The 19,001-nt window shown below is 33.7% G+C and overlaps 2 protein-coding genes across 5 annotated transcripts in view; one reads left to right on the top strand and one right to left on the bottom strand.

Moving 5' to 3' along the window:
• Positions 1-3,042, bottom strand: part of METTL4 (methyltransferase like 4) — a 40,090-nt gene extending 37,048 nt beyond the window's left edge. For 2 of the 4 annotated variants that reach the window (XM_023530836.1, XM_011360474.2), the window contains exons 1-2: positions 2,867-3,042; positions 649-1,051 (exon numbers count right to left, since the gene is read on the bottom strand). In XM_023530836.1, the coding sequence (XP_023386604.1) occupies positions 649-1,044 (396 nt within the window). In that variant the 5' untranslated portion in view covers positions 1,045-1,051; positions 2,867-3,042. The other 2 variants (XM_011360476.2, XM_011360475.2) reach the window with 2 other exon arrangements.
• A 35-nt stretch (positions 3,043-3,077) lies between these two features.
• The window catches only part of NDC80 (NDC80, kinetochore complex component), a 51,406-nt gene continuing 35,482 nt past the window's right edge, over positions 3,078-19,001 (top strand). Inside the window, exons 1-10 of the mRNA XM_023530844.1 lie at positions 3,078-3,188; positions 3,973-4,082; positions 6,921-6,998; positions 9,727-9,850; positions 9,939-10,111; positions 10,765-10,867; positions 13,259-13,348; positions 15,575-15,668; positions 16,741-16,847; positions 17,597-17,741. Coding sequence (XP_023386612.1) covers positions 3,105-3,188; positions 3,973-4,082; positions 6,921-6,998; positions 9,727-9,850; positions 9,939-10,111; positions 10,765-10,867; positions 13,259-13,348; positions 15,575-15,668; positions 16,741-16,847; positions 17,597-17,741 — 1,108 coding nt within the window. The 5' untranslated portion in view covers positions 3,078-3,104. The remainder of the gene's footprint in view (positions 3,189-3,972; positions 4,083-6,920; positions 6,999-9,726; positions 9,851-9,938; positions 10,112-10,764; positions 10,868-13,258; positions 13,349-15,574; positions 15,669-16,740; positions 16,848-17,596; positions 17,742-19,001) is intronic.

Below are 19,001 nucleotides of genomic sequence, written 5' to 3' on the forward strand. Positions count from 1 at the left end.
GGACTTTATGTAATCACCTCTGAACACTTCAAAGACATAAAAAGTATTAAAGCATAATTAATTTGATCCTATATGGTGTTCTCAAAACTTTACTACAAGATTGCAGCAGTGTGTATGCAAACACGTATAAGAGCATATACATTTTCCATTGTGGCTTTCTATCACTAGAAAACTTTCAAAAATATCACCTTTCTTCCAAACTTTTATATATATAAATAGATATAGAGATATATCTTTCTCTATCTATCTAGTTAGAGGACATGTCTCTAAAATTCTCAAATCCATATATTGCAGATATATGGATTTTTTTCATAGATAGAAACATGTTTTTGAGCAAAAACAGGTATAAAAATATGTAATTAATAAAAATGCCTAAGCAGAAAGGATTTGTTTTTTTTTTTGTTTCCTTAATTTAGAGCATTCACCTCTGAACCAATTTTGCTTACTTTTAAAATACACAAATATTATCTTCTAAAAATGGTAAAACGTTAACAAAGAGTTAAAAATTACTCTGCATATGCTAAAGTCTTCTTACGCGTTACTGATTTTTCTTTATTCTTAGTAAATCACGAGATAACTTTGAGATACTGGAATGATGTTTCTTTTGTATTTTCTGTAGAAATAGAAAAATTTCTCAAAGCTTTCTACCTTCCCAATAGTAGAAATGGAGATTTCTTTTTTAACATCATTCATAAGATCTGCCTTTTCATTATTTTGTTGACATTCCTTGTGACTAGCTGAAGTTATATAAGGTATAGTGACATTGAACAGTTCAGATCGAAAAGTATATTTCTGTATGAATATTTCATAATTTCTTCCATCACTATTCTCTGGCTTAATGGTAGAATCAGAAGCAATAAGTATCGCAGAGGATCCAAAAGAGGACACAGAATCCACATGAAGAGAATCAAGGTGGACAGATGAAGTGGGCTTATTTTTACTGCAACAAGACTCATGATGCTGGTGAACTTGATAGTTTATCTTGTTAATGAAAGAAAGGTGATCCAATAACCATCCTGATGACAGCTGGTGCACTACAGACATTATCTTCCTTTAAAAAAAAAAAGAAAGAAAGAAAGGAAAAAACTCTGAGAATTAGAGACTACAAGTAAAACTCAACTTTCCAGATTAAGTTCTTAAATATTCTGTATTTCAATAAACATATACTTCACACACAAAGGTAGAGTTGATGTGCAAGTAGCTAAACTTGACATGTACAAAGAGAATTAACATCCATGGTATATAGCAGTTCTAAGGAAAATTGTAATGTTTTACTCTAAACTTTTCATTTCAGGGTTGATAATTTTCAAAATGTTCAGCCAATTTGGCCAAAGAGGGAAAACCTGATCTTATTCTGGAATCTCAATTTGATCCTCCTATCCTCCTGAGCCCTGCATAGTACTTGGATATAGCCACTAAGTCTACATAGTCTAAATCAGGAAGTCACTGATTCCTTTAAAGGTCTAAGTGTCCTGTCAAAGCAAAAAATACTGTATTACCTATGTGAATTCACCATTTTTAATAAGATAACCCTAGAGAAGATCACAATTTCCAGAGTTGTTGTTAGCATATCAACTCTTGCCTTTTCAATCTACATTAGCCATAATATGTCAGCCCACTTTCCAAAATCATTTCGTTACTTAACCACAGGTACCAGTGGATTGCAAAAAGGGTAAAAGTAGAGCAAAATGCAATTTTTAACAGCACATCAGAGGCACCAAACCATAGCAAAATTGCAAGGTTACAGAGTCCAGATCTGTATTGGTTCTGAACACTCTTCCTCCAGCAACTAGGTTTTTCAGAACTTCCTAATTTTTCAAAAGATAGTTTTCAGTTCTAGATAATGCTTACTAAATCTAATGTAGTGGATAACTTAAGGAGTGGACAGAACAAGATTTACATGTGACTAATAGCACAGTTAATACTAGTAACATTTAGATTCAAACTTCTAACTCCACGTATTAGCTTTATGACCATGGAGAAGTTATCTCAGCCACAATTTCATCATTTTTATGACATCTAGAGTGCAGTCTAGAGAATTTAATGAGATAATCTACATGAAGTGCGTAGTGACTGACACAAAGCAATTGCTCAATAAATGCTGATGGTGATGGAAATTTTGGTATTGGTCCTTCCTGATTCAGAGTCACCACTTATGGTGAGGAGGTCCCGTAATGCAGTGGTCCTCCATCTTTTTGGCACTAGGTACCAGGTTCCCCTATGAGAATATAATGCCTGATAATCTGAAGTGGAGCTGAGGCAATCATGGGCTAATGCTGGGGAGTGGCTACAATACAGATGAAGTTTCTCTTGCTTGCCTGATGGTGTTGGTAGGCACTAGGGAGAACTAGAAATTTAGATGGGAAGACCCAAATTCAGAAAGGACGCATCTAAAATTACAACTCTACTTAATGACACAATTGCTACAAGACCCATTTATCCAGACTTTGGCTCTGAGCTTTTCTCCCACTCCCACCACTCTCAAGGGATTAAGCAATGTTTTGTCTCTGAGTTCAAACTTAGAGAAGCAGGAATGCTATACTTTAGCAAAATAATTTACTATGTTTAGTGCACTTCTCTATAATACTCTCCTATTCTCTACTTCAAACAAGCAAATTAGGAACCCAGCGCGACCTCGGAGCGACTGCGCCTACACTCAGCAGTCACTATCTCCTACCTCACCGCTTCCCTTGTCAGAAAAATGCACGCCACCTTCCCAGACTTGCATCACGAAAACAGTACCCATCTACATAGTGGTCACGAAAGACACATTTTCAGCGCACAAGGAAAAAAAAAAAATCTTTTCTAAGAGCCAAAGGGCGCGACCATGTTGCTGTACGGATAAAGCTTTTCCAGGGGCACTTACAGCACTCTGCCGCTATTCAGCGGATTTAGAGAGCTAGGATCTTCATTGCTAAATTTAAGGGTCGGACCAGATTTCGTAAGGGACGCTTACAGTGCCTGGGATATGCCAGTAAGCCTGGCGAGAAGGCCCGTAAAACAAACGCAGAATTCCGGCGACAAAGAGCCCCCCGCGTAAGAGGATGCGCATGCGCATGCGCATGCGCATGCGCGCGCGCTCGTGCATTACACGTGATGACGTCATGGGCGGAGATTTTAAAATTCTAACGGCGCTGGCGGTTGAACCGAGGTGTTGGTGTTTTAGCCGCAGCAGTCTTATCTATCCGGTAATTGCACGGTTTACGGAATTCAGTTTTGGGGTCCTGTCAGGAAACTGGAAGAACGGTAACTAATGGCTTTGGATTAATTTTGTTCTGGCAGTACTGGTCTGGAGGGAGAAAGCAATAGCGCCCACAACGTAGAGGCCCTGAGCGGCAACGTTTTAGTGTCTGCTGTTGTGAGAAGCCTCTGGGCCAAATCTGCTAGGCTCTGGGTTCCCGGTAAATTTCTACTGGCAATGATTTCCCAAGGGAGAAGGAGAGGACCTAGGGGGCCGCTGATGGGGAAAAGAGAGGCCGGAGACAAGAAAGGGTGCAGGGAGAGGAAATGTTTGTTGTATTTGAGATACTAGTGTAACACCTTGGTGACCGTGTAAGGAGTACATCTGAAAGTCGTAAATCTTAAGACTACATTTCAGGTGGAGATTGGGTAGACACATAAGTGAAAGTGGAAAAGTCGATTAGGTGTAACAGCGTATTGAAGAAAAAAATAGGTGGTCAAACCAAGATGACAAAAATAATAAAATAAAATATCCGAGATGTTCTAAGTTAAATTAGAGCAGCCAAAGAGAGGAGACAAAACAGAGCCTCTTAGTAGCTATGGACCAACTGACAGAAGACTGCTCAAATTGATGAATGTCTGTTGGAATTTCAGATTAACTTCCCAGGGAAAGATTATCTTGAAGGAACAGTGAAACTTGGCTGCCTTTCTGTTTGAGAATAAAGATAATAGTTGATGCTTAATACACCATCTATGTCTGGAAAGATTTTAATACTGAATTCATGAATGCAGGTCAGAAGCATGAAGCGCAGTTCAGTTTCTACCGGTGGTGCTGGCCGCCTCTCTATGCAAGATCTAAGATCTCAAGACTTCAATAAACAAGGCCTCTATACCCCTCAAACGTAAGTACCTCATGCCTTATCAACTTGGTCAAAAAATTGCTAAAGGTGGTTAATAGAAAGCTGTAATATAAGTGATGTCAGGATGAATCTTCTCTGTTTCCAGCGGTACCCAATTTGCGGTCAATGAAGCTAAGAGTGGTTATATTACTAGGTGTTGTATTTTATCTAATTTGTTCCTTAAATTTTCAAAGCTATGTCTTTGCCAAGGACTGTTAATGCCTTTCAGTGATCTTTTTTTTCCTCCTTTATTCTAGAGCTTGTTTGAGCAGGCTACATGGAATAACTTTCAATTTACTGAGGTGTATCCAACTAGCAAAGTTCTCAATCAAAGGTATTATTTGCTCTGACAATAAGCTGCTGTTTAGTAGCAGCCTACAGAATAGCACTTCTCCAAACTATTTCCTCAAGATTCCCTGGAAAAAGGTGTCCAAAAGAACTTGCTATTGTAAACTAGTTTTCTCTATAAGTGATTTCCTTCCAATTAATTAATAAAAGGCTTTTAGTAAGCCACTATAGAGCTGTATCAATCCATCTCCAATACCAAGTGCCAAAAAAAATTCTGAAATGTTCTAAATGAAAATTACATGGGCCTGAAAGTGAGAGAAAGGCAGAACAGTTAGCTGTGGGCCAGCTCTGACAAAAGATTGCTCACATTCCTATATATCTGTTAAAATTTAGGATTAATTTCCAAGTGCCTATTTCTGCAAATATCCAAAAGAGATAATAGCCAGATGCTATCAAACCCCAGGAGCCTCCACTTGTTATTTTCACATTAGCTTGCCAATCTGCTACCCACAGCTAATCCACAGAAGTACATACTTCTTCCTTGCTAACTGTTCCTATGCCAGAGCTGGCCCCACATCAGCTTCTACCACCCCCTTTTCCTATAGCTAATGTAAATTCTTTCAGAGCAGCTCACATCTTCCATCCACAACCCCCTACTTGATGTATAAAAATGCTTAACAACTCCAGGACTTCGGATATGTTGTCTTTTCACCTAGCCATGCTGCTGGTAGTTCATACTTTATGCCCAGGACCTGGTCTTTCTTGCTAACAATAGCCTAATAAATCTTTTCTTTCTTTTTTTATTTTTTTTAAGGTCTTTAAGCCACGGAAGTTAAGATTTTTATTTAACACAAATTACATATTATTTGCTGTTTTTCTTTAAATTTTTAATTAAGTTTATTGGGGTAACATTGGTTAATACAATTATATCATTTTCAGGTGTGCATTATCATTTGACATCTATTGTGTGTTTACCACCCAAAGTCCAGTTTCCTTCAGCTACCATATATTTGATCCCCTTTACCCACTTCACCCTCCCCCTAAACCCTACATTTGACCCCCTTTTACCCCGTCTACCTTCCTCCTCCTCCCCCAGCCCACTAGTAACCACTAGTCTTTAGTCCTCTGGTAACCACTAGCCGATAGTCCATGTGTCTCTGTTTGTCCTGCTCATTTGTTGCTTTTAGGTTTATATCCCACATATAAGTGATATCATGTGATTTTCAACTTTTTCTATCTGGCTTATTTTGCTCAGCATGATTATCTTGAGGCCCATCCATGTTACCACAAATGGCAGTATTTCATCTCTTATGGCTGAGTAATATTCCATTGTATATATGTACCACAGCTTCTTTAGCCAATCATCTATCGTAGAACACTTCGGTTGCTTCCATGTCCTGGCCACTGTGAATAATGCTGCTATGAACATTGGTGTGCAAATATCTTTTTGGTTATGGGGTTTCAAGTCTCTGGGGTAAATACCCAGTAGAGGGATTGCTAGATCATATGGTAGATCAATTCTTAGTTTTTTGAGGAACCTCCATACTGTTTTCCATAGTAGCTATACCAACTTGCAGTCCCATCAGCAGTGTATGAGGGTTCCTTTTTCTCCGCATCCTCTCCAACATTTATTATTACTTGTCCTGTTGATTATAGCTATTTTAACAGGTGTGAAATGGTATCTCATTGTAGTTTTGATTTTCATTTCCCTAATAGCGATGTCAATCATCTTTTCATATATTTGTTGGCCATTTGTATGTCCTCTGCCCATTTTTTGATTGAATTGGATCGGGATAAGTGTCCAGGTCCTCTGCCCATTTTTGATTGGATTGGATCATTTTTTTGTTATTGAGTTGTATGAGTTCTTTGTATATTTTGGATATTAGGCCCTTATCGGAGGCATTGCTTGAAAAAAAATTTCCCATTCAAATGATTCTCTCTTTACCTTGTTGACGATTTCTTTTGCTGTGGTAAATGTTCTTAAATTACTTAGGTTTACATAGTATGAGCCTCTGATACTTTTAGAAATTTGAAATATTTATATTTTTTCTTCTGAAATCAGAAAAAATTTTTGTAGTGTTACACATTATGTACACCAAAAGATTTATCTTGAATTCTATTAAAAATAAAAGGCTACCATTGTCAACGTTTTTGGTCTGTAACTTAGGTAATGTATGTTCTTAAATGTTCTGCTAAAGCATAAGCCTTAAGAGAAAAAAAATTTTAATGTAGCTATCATTCTATGATTGAAAATATTTATTTTTACGTTTTTTTCTTTTAAAGTTGTTATCCATAAATGTCCATATTTTAAGATAATTGAAATGTAGATATGGGGTTTTTTTATTCTAGCTTTCTTTTTTACCATTTTAGCATTACAACTTATACTATGTTAGCATAATCCATTTATAACAGTTGCAATTGTTGCTAAAAGTTTTCATAATTTTGAATTATTTTTATAGGTAATAGAGAAAAGATGTTGGTTCCAACATATTTCCAAAAGCTTCTTGAACTAATATTTATTTTGAAGAGTTTGTTTTTCTTCTTTTCTTAAAGCAAAGAGAAGCCAGCATTTGGAAAGTTGAATGTAAACAAACCCACATCTGAAAGAAAAGTTTCTGTATTTGGCAAAAGGTAATGATCTTTTTTATCAGTTCTAATGAAGGGATTCTTAAAGCCATGCATTGGGCTAAATGCTCTCAGAGTACAAAAAGTTAAAGGGCATGGTCCCTTTCAAGAGAAAGTTATAATCTAGTTTTCTTCTATTTTAGATGATTGAAATGGTTATATCTGCTTTAGATGATGCTAAGAGATGTAGCAGTACATTCGACCACTATTTCATTGTTACGAGTGAATAGTTAATTGAAAATTCTATCCCTGGCTTTCTGATACTATGGATTCATAGCATTTAAAATTAGGAGGAACTGTCATTTGTTCAACATTTTAGTCTCAGACCTTTTTATGCACTTAAATAAATATTAAGGACTCCAAAAAGCTTTTATTTTGTGGACTGTATCTATTGATACTAACCTAAAAAATATGTTTTCAACTTTTTTAAAAATTTTTCAAAAACAAAACTATTTCAATAATAAGAGTGTCATTGTTTTACATTTTTGCAAATCTCATTAATGTCTAGCTTAATAGAAGATAGATCCTTATATCTGCTTCTGTATTTAATCTTTTACAATATCATTTACATCATATAGCCAACTTCTGGAAAACACTGTACACTCATGAGAGAATGAGAATGAAAGGAGCAAATAACATCTTAGTTTTTTGTTTGTTCCTTTTTTCAAAAATAATTTTGACTTCTCAGATCTCCTAGATCACACTTTGAGAACCACTGTCTAGACTAGATCATTGGTAGCCTATGCTCGAGCTGGGGCAGGATTGACTGTTAAGGGGTATGAGACATTTGGGGTAGATATGGGATAGAAATGTTCAATATCTTATTGTGGTAGGGATTACACAGGTATATACATTGTCAAACTTTATCAAACTGTACACTTTAAACAGGTACATTTTATTCTAAGCAAATTGCACCTCAGTAAATGTGACTTTTAAATGAATTATTCAATCTCAAAATTGATCAAATAAACTTCTTTTATCTCACCAAAACAAAATATAACTTTAAGACAAATATGTTTGTTCACTTGTTTTGAAAATATTTAGAGATGAGATATTTGTTACCTTATGAAAAGTCTTTGCCATGACACCAAGTTAGACTGTTTTGGGTAATCATTTCATTTGATGAAAAATCTCAAGGCATTTTTGTAATATAACTTTTATCTCAGAAGTAAACTTCAAAGATAATGATAATTATAAAATCTAACATTTGCAGACATTTTTATAAACCAGACATTATTTTAAGTACTTTATCTATATTAACTCTTAATCCTCAGAACTGCTCTATAGGTAGATCCTGTTATTGTTTCCACTTTATAGATAAGGAAATTGAAACACAGAGAGGTTGAGTAATTTACCCAAGGTCATACAACGAATAACAGAGATAGAATTTGAAACCACAGACTGGTTCTAGATCCTATGCTCTTAAACTATAAGCTGAATGATAGAGTATTTTGATCGGTTGGGAAATTCTCTTATAATTTAAAAAGATATGTATTAGTGTAGTTTTGTATAGACTAAGAGTTGAGTCTATACATGTATTTCTTTTATAGTGAAAAAAATAAAGGTTAAACAATAGCAGTATGAGGAAAAGTGGTTCTCAAATTAGCAAATTCTCAAGCTAATAAATCAGGACAATGGAGTGAGAGGGCCCAAACTAAAGAACTTTTTAGATCCTGGTCAAAAGGGAACTTGAAAGCAGCAAGCCAACTTGCAGAGAGACGTGAAGTGTTGATGAACAGAGTTCAGATACTACAGCAATATTCATTGTACAGTCATCCCTAGGTATCTTCTAGGGATTAGTTTCAGGATCCCCTGCGGATAACAAAATCTAAATATGTTCAAGTCCCTCATATAAAATGACATAGTATTTGCATGTAACCTATGCGTATCCCCCTGTATACTTGAAATCATCTCTAGATTACTTCTAATGCCTAATACAATGTAAATACTGTTAAATAGTAGTTATATTGTTTTGGGAACAGTGACAAGAAAAAAAGTCTGTATATATTCAGTACAGACAAAACCTAACTACATAGTGCATGTCAGCAACAATATAATTTTTTGTTGTTAATATTTTCTATTCGTATATGGTTGAATCTGTGGATGTGGAACCCACAGATATGGAAGGCCACCTGTAATTCAGTTTTCTGGCATCTGTCCAATAAGGAAAACTATTGTTCAAAGGAACAGTAAACTACAATGGTGAGCTAAATTAGGCCCCATTGGTAGGCAAAAAGGAACCACTATAAAGATTTAAACAAATAAGATTTTGTTTTGGGAGAGAGCCTTAGAATGGAGCACATATGTTGTAGCCATTAATGACTAAAAGGTAGCAACATATATGTTTATGGTAAATTAGCAATTAGACACATAATATTGCATGACACAATTGTTAATGAGAAAAACAAAAGGACTTAGGATATTGAATAGAGTTGGAGAATTGTTGGTGCAGAAGATCTAGTGACTCAAAATACACGTTCTTGGAGGATGGTGTATGTGTTTGTGTTAGTAATGCAAAGCACCAGAAGTGTATTTTTCTTCCCACCTCATTTTATGCTTTGCTCTTCATTATTTGCTCTGTCTTGAATAAGAGAATTCTGTTTAGTTAAATAAAAATTAAAGTATTATTGAACTTTAGTATTTGATTCTGATGTTAAAATAAAATTGCCTTGAAATAATTTAGATTTGACCACAGAAGGAAATAATTTTGACTGATTTTTAAAAATGTTTCCAGAACCAGTGGGCCTGGATCCCGGAATAGCCAATTTGGTATATTTTCCTGCTCTGAAAAAATCAAGGACCCAAGACCACTTAATGACAAAGCATTCATTCAGCAGTGTATTCGACTACTCTGTGAGGTATTTTATAATTTTAATTAGTCTAAATTGTGACTATTTTCTTAGGTATTTTTTAATAATTTTTCTATTATAAAATGTTTGATATTAGTTTCTTACAGAAAACGGTTATGCATATAGTGTGTCCATGAAATCTCTACAAGCTCCTTCTGTTAAAGACTTCTTAAAGATCTTCACTTTTCTTTATGGCTTCCTGTGCCCTTCGTATGAATTTCCTGACACAAAATTTGAAGAAGAGGTTCCAAGGATCTTTAAAGGGCTTGGGTTTGTATATTATATTTCTTACTAGCCTAGACAGAATGTTGGAACACAGAAGAATCAAACTCACTAAATTTATAAAGATTTTGAGTTAGAGAAATAATGTGTTTTAATGTGTTCACTGTGGGCAGCATATGTGGGATAAATTGAACAACCATTTGGAAGTTGTTACGAAACTACAGATCATAAGGCCCTGAACTACTGAAGTAACAGATAGAATGAGCTGGATACCACAGATTTTATAAATGCAAAAAAGACAGGATTGAATGCTTGATGAAAATGGGGTGAGATGAAGTCAAAAGGTCTGTGAAGAGTAAGCATTGTGAGGAGTGGATTTGAGGATGAGGAGTTGTGTACATGTGGATTGTTGTATATTTAATTCGAAGAAACCAACGATCTTTTAGGAGAGAAGTCTAGCATATTGGTTGTAAATCAAGTTCTGTAGCTTAGGGATATATAATCACAGAGAAGAAACAAAAAAAATACACAAAATCATTTGCGAGTAAGATGACTAAGGACAGAATCTCAACAAATACTTCTAAACAAGTCAAGACTGTTACTATATACATGGAAGTTTTTTAATATAATTTCTTGCTTAACTTAGACATTTTTATAAAATTGGCATATTATGTTAGCTTATTTTTTCTAATTTTTCATAGGTATCCTTTTGCATTATCCAAAAGCTCCATGTATACAGTGGGGGCCCCTCATACATGGCCTCACATTGTGGCAGCCTTGGTTTGGCTAATAGACTGCATCAAGGTATTTAATTTCTCATTTTAAAACGTGTACATAGGAAAGATTATTTTTCCTCGAGATATTTCTTTGTTTCTCCAAATCTTGCTTTTGTCATTTATCTCAAAATCTGCATCAGTGTACATTTTTCAGAGCATATTTGATTTTAAATTCTTCAAACTATTAATACGTGATTCCAGGGGTGAGGGGAAGGAAGTACCACATTGACAAGGAGATTATATGTTTTCATAAGGTTTTACAGCTCAAAAAAAAGTTAGTAGGAAGTTATTTCCCCCACAACATTTATTTCTTTTCCTTTTTTATTTAAAATTCATATATATTGCAAAAAGATTGGAAAATACAGAAAAGCATACACAAAAGGTGATGTACCCATATCCCACAATTCAGAGACAACTTAAAACATTTCTTTGAAATAAAGTTTACAGGTACATTTTTGCTTTGAAAATTATGTATATTTTTTAAACTTTTGATGCATGATGACAAATTTCCCTCCAGAAAATGTGCATTAGTTAAACGTTTCTCAACAATATGTGAGCATACCCATTTTCTACTACTATAAGCATTATTGTTTTAAAATTTTTACCTATTTGTAAGGTGAAATATTGCTTATTTTAATATCTATTATTAAAGCAATTATGTTTTGCTTTATATGGTTTGTCATTGATATTTTTTAACTTGTTTGTGCATACTTTTTTGACCTATTTTATATTTCATTTGCTTCTGCTATTTGAACTTTTACCTATTGAATTCTTCATATATTAATTAAGCTTATTGGTGTTTTTAATAATTAACAACATGATAAGCAAACATAATTTTTTCATTTTGCATTTTTTTGTTTTTAAACTTGGACATTTTTCACATTATTACTGTCTATTCATGTCTTTTGCATTTTTTTCCTTATTGATTTGCAAGAGCACCATTTTGTACATCAAAAATAGTCAAATTGAAATTACCTCATGCATATTGTGCAAGTATTTTTTTCCTTTTTCTTTTTGATTTATATGCTGTATTTTGACTGTTCAGAAGCATAAATTTTTATCTAGTCTAATGCAGTCTCTTCCTTTTGCATCTTCTCAGTTTCCTGTCCTATTTATTGCTTGAATCCTTAAAACTAATGTTGTCCTCCTGACATTCTCTTGGCCATCAGCTAGCCCTTAACTAAATGTACACAGGCACTGGGTAGATGGATTTTGAACCAGAAGACATCCTGGTACATTCAATCCACCAATTGTTAAGTTAGGAGTAGAAATCCAATACCATAGTCCATTAATACAACTCAAGTTTTACTGAACTTTAATATATAGCATTTATGTATTCAATTTGTCTCTCCTCAGTGATACCCATGAACATTGGGTAGCCACCTCTCTGCTCCCACCACCAAATATCCCTATTGTCTCTAGAATAGTTACCTTTGCCTAAGTAGCTTATGTCATTGTCATGTGGTTGAGAGATAGCATTTCCACAGTGATACAGGAGCTTGTGGATTACCTGTTGTGGCTTCTGTTGGCAAGGGAGCTCCGAGATGCCTCCAAGTCTGTTATATGTGTTGAAATCTCTTCCTTCCTGTCTTAGTTTGAGATGGTGGAGCTGAACACACTAGCAATTTAAGAATCAATGAGAGACTCCCCATTCAGGAATCTTATATATGAGTGCTAGAATAAGAAAATTTAATGAAATATTTTCAGTAGAAACTGAATTCTTTTACACTTCTAATGCATTGTTTTTTATCTTAGAAACTTTATGTTCATTATACTAGATATACATTGATATCGTTACATTTTATAGCAATTTCATTTAAATTTTCTAATTTTTTTCATTTTGAAAGGTTATATTTTTTAAACAAGGTATAAAAACAATATTCCAAAATGAAATTTCTATGCATTAAAAACCTTTAGCCATTTTTCTTTTAGCTTGTAAATTATAAATATCTGAATGTTTTGCTATAATTTATTATCTGTAATCACTTTCAAGCTTAAACAGTTGTATTTCTGAAGATTTTAGTCAATACATTTGAGCACCAAAATTAAGTTCATATAAAAGAAAAATAATTATTATTGCTTCACCTTTTATGTGGCACATCTGTTTTGGATTCTCAGAGTTGCATTAAAATGTGTACATATGCTCTCATAGGGTTAATAAGCGTAAAGTTCAGCATATTTTTCTGTATAGAATAAAACTAAATGTGGAACCCATTCTTTTTTAATCCTAAGTATTTAGTTACTAAAATATCAAAAGGAGATATATTTTAAGTCTCCATAGAATAATAACTCCTGAAGAGACTTTCAGTCATTCAGTAATGTAAATGATTCTAAAAAATGACACTAAAAATCAGTTGACAAAACATGAAAGCAATGTATTTTTTTCATAAACTTAATATCTTGCTTGTGTATTAATTAGTTACATACTGCCATGAAGGAAAGCTCACCTTTATTTGATGATGGACAGCCTTGGGGAGAAGAAACTGAAGATGGAATTATGTATAATAAGGTACCTTACATTGTTTTAAACATTAAAGTTATCTTGATATTATTAATTTTTTTAAGTTTATTGGGGTAATTATTTTAAGTTTATTGGGGTAACATTGGTTAATACAATTATATAATTTCCAGATGTACATTATAATTTGACATTTATATATTCTATTGTGTGATTACCACCCAGAGTCCAGTTTCCTTCACTTTCCATATTGATATTATTAATTAAATGTGTCACGATTGAAATTAATATTTTTTTATAGAACTGATCTTTTGCTTTCTGAAAAACTTCTAAAATTGATTTTTGAAAATATTAGTCTATGGATTTACTCTTGGTATCACATTGTAGTTTCCTGAAATTAACTAGGCACAGAAATTTGGAAATGTTAAGTAAGGAAAAAATTCAAGTCAATTGGAATTAAGTCATGACATGTTATTGTTAACATATACACATAACATTTCCTTTCCCCTCTTTTTAGAATGAAGATACCTATACAGCAACATTATTTTAATTTAATTGTTAATACAAAATATAATAGATTGTGTCTTAAAATAGTGCATGGGGGTTATTTGTTTCTTCTGTTTTGCCCTTTTTAGTTTGACATACTGCCACTCAGATCAGAGTTACTACTTACAAAACTAAACAGACAGTCTAAATTGGTTCCCAACCCACACTTTATTCAACCCCAAACAAAAAACACCTTCCCCTATTTCCTAAAATTAATGTAAATTTATATATATCCTAATGGAACAAACTTCAAGGAATAAAATTATAATGTTAAGGTTAAACATTAATGTCCCATAGCTTATGTAAAAGACCTATTATCATGTAGATTCCTAAGAAGAAAAAGCATTAACTGATCTAATTCTAATCTTCACTCTTTGGAGCATTTTTTTTTATAAAAAGGAAGTGGAAATAACCAGTCTCATCTTTTATTACTACCTGGGAAATAGTTCAAAGATGTATCCACTGACTGACATGATATCATTGCCTTTTTTTTTCCTTAAACGAAGAATAACCATGCCCCTTTACTATTTAGCAATGATCCCTGATGGAACAGTAGCTAGAAAGAAACTTCTCCTCTCGTATGTGTACTGGACTAGATTTATTTGTACCTCAGTTTTCACCCAAATATATTTATAACAACACCTACTAAATAATAAATTTTTCAACATTCATTTTAAAGGCTAAAGCAGTAAAAGTTATTCTTGGTATTTTAACAATTATTTCAAATGACGATATATAGAGAAGCGCTTTTAGTAACCAAAAGTGCTGTTTTTAAAAAGTTATAAAAGTATCCAACTTCACCAGATTCTGAGCTTATGGGTCCAAGAACTCATTTCTTTTAATCTGCAAAATCAAAATTGACCAAACTTAAAAATTCACTTTTATAAATTCACAAGAGACAGATCTGAAGTGGAATGAAAACGTATTAACATCAGTGGTACACCTTTCCCATTACAGGCATATACATACTGCCTATTCACAATACCCCTTCCATGTCAACCAAGTAATAAGAAGGTTGCTTAGTAAAGAGAGAATCAGTGCAAAGGGAATTGGTTTGTCTTGAGGGATATTTACTTCATTTAGGCTATGGAAAATTCTGATCAGCCGTCCTTGCCTCCTAACAAAATATGCATCTTCAGTGACCAAAACAACTCATAACTGCAAAATATAGTATTACTTTCTCCTGAATAAATATTAAGAATGATAGTTTTCTACTGTTTAGATCTCTACTAATCATGCCATTTTTTAGCCTGAAGTTACAGTGTAATTATAGCCTTTATTAATTACATTCTTGTTTTTATAACTAGACTTTGTCGGTTTATTTCAATTTATATGATTAATGATTTATTTACATTTTCATAAAATAGATTATCCTTAAAGACAATTAAGTTTGTGCATTTTATGTTTAATTATATTTATTATTAATCTTTCTTGTTTGGCCTTCTCAAAATTCTGAAGATATGGTTTCTTTACTGTTTACTAAATGGCACCTTTATCCAAATTTAAGTGTTGTTTTCATCCTTAGTATTCACATTAGAAATAGCAAACTGAATAAGTCTGTGCTGCATAATTAATGATATAGTCTAGGTTCATTTCTCATTTATAGTTCCAATAGCTACTTAGTATTCCTGACTTTTATTTTTTTTAAGTCATTTAAATTTCCACTTAGAAAAGTGAAATAAACTAAATAGAGAATCATGTCTTTGTTTTAAATCTGCTTAACCCAACCAGTTGTTCTTGGACTACACCATAAAATGCTATGAGAGTTTCATGACTGGTGCTGACAGCTTTGAGGAGATGAATGCAGAGTTGCAGTCAAAGCTGAGTAAGTGTTATTCCTTGTGTGCTTGCTTTTGGTCATTTATTTAACTCTGCCTGTGGAGTTGTAACTTAGCTTACCATTACCCAATGTTTACATGAGCTACTCACTTTAAATTATTTGGATGCCTCCTGAGTTTTATCTTCATCGTTTCCTTAGTGAAGAGAAGTAATAGTTAAGCAAAAAGAATACTGGCATTGGAGTCAGACCTGAGCCATATCCCTTACTGTCTATATGACCTTAACAAACTACTTGTTAACAAAGTTTTGCAAAATTAGATGGCCATGTATATAAAGTATCAAACAGTACCAGGAGCACAGAAGATAATCAGCAAATGTTATTCCTCTTGAAGAATAATATTTCTTTGATATTCTTGCTTTACTATTTGAGAAATTAAAGCACCAATTAGTCGGAAGACCTAAAGCCCCTTTCAAAATTTGTGACAGTTAATGGGCCCTTACATTTCCAAAGAAAGAAATTTTTTATTTTTCTGCTCGGCTATAATCAATCTAGTGACATTCAGTATTTACTGGCTAACTAGAGGGGGGTATTTTACATTTTCATTCCTTTTACTGAAATAGACTTGTATATAAAATGCCAGAGTAGTAGGTAAAATAGATAAATTTAAGATGTGTAAAGCTATTTATTCTTTCAAAGATAATAAAATCAATCAAAACAAGAGAAAATCGCCTTGCCACTATTAGCACAAAAGGTGAAAGCAATCCTTTATGGTCCCATGGGCTGTACCTTCCTGAAGAGTAAGCAAGATAATTCTAGCTTCCCCACATGAGAAAGGGAACAAGATGAATAATATTTTGTTTTAAAAGAGGACAGTTCATAGTGATCTAATACAGAAAGCATCTACAGAGAAAAACAAAACAAAGTAAGGAGGTACAGAGTATAACGGAGAAAAGGGAACAGTTTGCTGTTTGACAGAAAATAGGTTGTCCTTCACTGACAGTGTTTTGCCAGAGATCAGAAGGAAATGAAGGAGAAAGCAGTGGTGAAAGCCTGGGGAAGAATGTTCCAGGCAGTTTTGAGATCTTATAAAGTTTTGGATTTCGTCTCTTGTCTCCAGAGGATTTATTTAATGTAGATGCTTTCAAGCTGGAATCATTAGCAGCAAAAAACAAAGCACTGAATGAACAGATTGCAAGATTGGAACAAGAACGAGAAAAAGAACCGGTTAGTAAGCATGCTTATCTTTAATAGGCTTATACACTTATCTCTTTGGGACTCCTGGATCTCCTAATCAAATACCAGCTGCTTCTTTATCATAATTAAAAGATTAATTTTAAATAGATTAACAAAATAAACTTCTTAAAAGTTAAAATTTTTGTACATATGATAGAATTCCCAAGGAAAGCATGTTTGGTGTCTCTGAAGCTTTACATTCCCTTGTGATCAATCAGTTTTAGACTAATGATGTTCAGAATATGATGAAAGAGGCTTACCTATTTACATAAAACCAAAAAGATATTTTGAATGAGGTCCCCATGTTATACACCTCTAGGGAGCCCTATTTACAAGAGGCTCTGAGTTTTTTAGTTAGTGGAAAGGGTATGATAATAAATGGGTTTGTATAATATATTGTATCCTAAGGGCTTTCTAATATCCAGATATCTAATTTTATTTTGTGTGTTATATTACTGAAGCACCTAGACTGTTATGTAAAATATATGATTTTAAATTTCTGTGCTTTTTTATTCTGGCCCTTGACTTTTCCTATTCCAAACTTAATTCTTGAAAAGTACTTTTTCTTATTAGGTAATAACTGTAAAGTCCCCTTTTAGTTCTTTTAACTCCTTCTAAAAGTGAAAGGAAAATTCTAATTTACCTTTCTCTAAGATGAATTTAAATAATATCACTTTACTTTCAAGTAAAGTACGGAATTATTATTGATGAGAATAATTTAATGTTCTTTTCTTTTAAAGAATCGTCTAGAGTCATTGAGAAAACTGAAAGCCTCCTTACAAGCAGATGTTCAAAAATATCAAGCATACATGAGCAATTTGGAGTCTCATTCAGCCATTCTTGACCAGAAAGTGAATGGTCTTGATGAAGAAGTATCTAGAATAGGTAAGCACAACTAATGCTAACAGAGGTCATTCAGATTGGAATGGGGACCTATGTGGGATTTATCACATATAGAGACAGCTTTTCATCAATGTCTTTTTTCCTTTCATGGTAAATAGCTGTTGCAAACTACCTAGTTTTCAGTGCCTTCTGTATTAGTTCTCTGAGGCTGCTATAACAAATCACTGTAAACAACAGAAATTTATTCACTTACAGTTTTCTAAAGGCTAGAAGTTATAAATCCAGCTAGGCCAACTTGCTTCAAAGACTGTTAGGGGGGGAGTTCATTCTTTGCCCCTTCCAGCTTTTGGTGTCAGATGGCATTCTTGTCCTTGTGGCCGTGTCACTTCAATCTCTGCCTCCACTTTCACTTTGTGTTCTCTGTATATCTGTCTCTCCTATCTGTTAATTTCTCTTTGCCTCTGTCTTTTAAGGACATTTATGATGGCATTTCAAGCCCACCAAGATAATCTGGGGTAGTCTCTTCTCAAAATACTAAACGTAATCACATCTGCAAATCCCCTTTTCCAAAAAAAAAATGATGATGTTTGCAAATTCCAGGAATTAGGACTTCCTATCTTTGTGTGGCCATTATTCAACCTACTGTACCTTCTAACATGTTTTCAGGCAACTGATGTTTTTGAAGCCAAGAAGGACCTAATTTAAGAACATATGCTGCCTAAATAAAATATACATTTTCTTTTCTACCTTGTAATTGATAAGCCAAATTCTTAAATCACTGCTGGCCTCAGGCTGCTATAGTTATCCTCCATCACTACCTACTAAAATACTCAGCAGCTTAAGCTGACTAAAATTACAATGAAAAGATGCAAGTACTACAATTTTTATGAAGCAAAAGGCAAACTAAAGAAAGTTTGTTTATAGCCTATGTGTTCCTAATCTTGTTTTCATAAACTCATAGATCTTAATCATAAAACTCTGAAAATACTGTGGTACATAAATTGATCAATACTCTCTGATGCCAGGAGAGCAAAAGAAGTTACCTACAAATCACAGGGCATGGAACAGCAGTTACAAAATAAATAGCTATGTGGACCTACTGTATAATATTTTCCCAAGTCTTTGCCTACTTCGATTTATTCTTTTTGGATTTTACAGGCTGTATCTGTCCCACATAGGAGTTGTGTAGATTGTCCTTAAGATATTTGATTTAACTTTTAGTTTATGGGATATTGATTATCTGTCAAGGATAATAATTATCTAGGTTGTTGGCTGAATTGGTTTTTGTCCAGATAACTCCGA

This window comes from Pteropus vampyrus, unplaced genomic scaffold (assembly GCF_000151845.1).
Source record: "Pteropus vampyrus isolate Shadow unplaced genomic scaffold, Pvam_2.0 Scaffold55, whole genome shotgun sequence".
Lineage (NCBI taxonomy): Eukaryota > Metazoa > Chordata > Mammalia > Chiroptera > Pteropodidae > Pteropus > Pteropus vampyrus.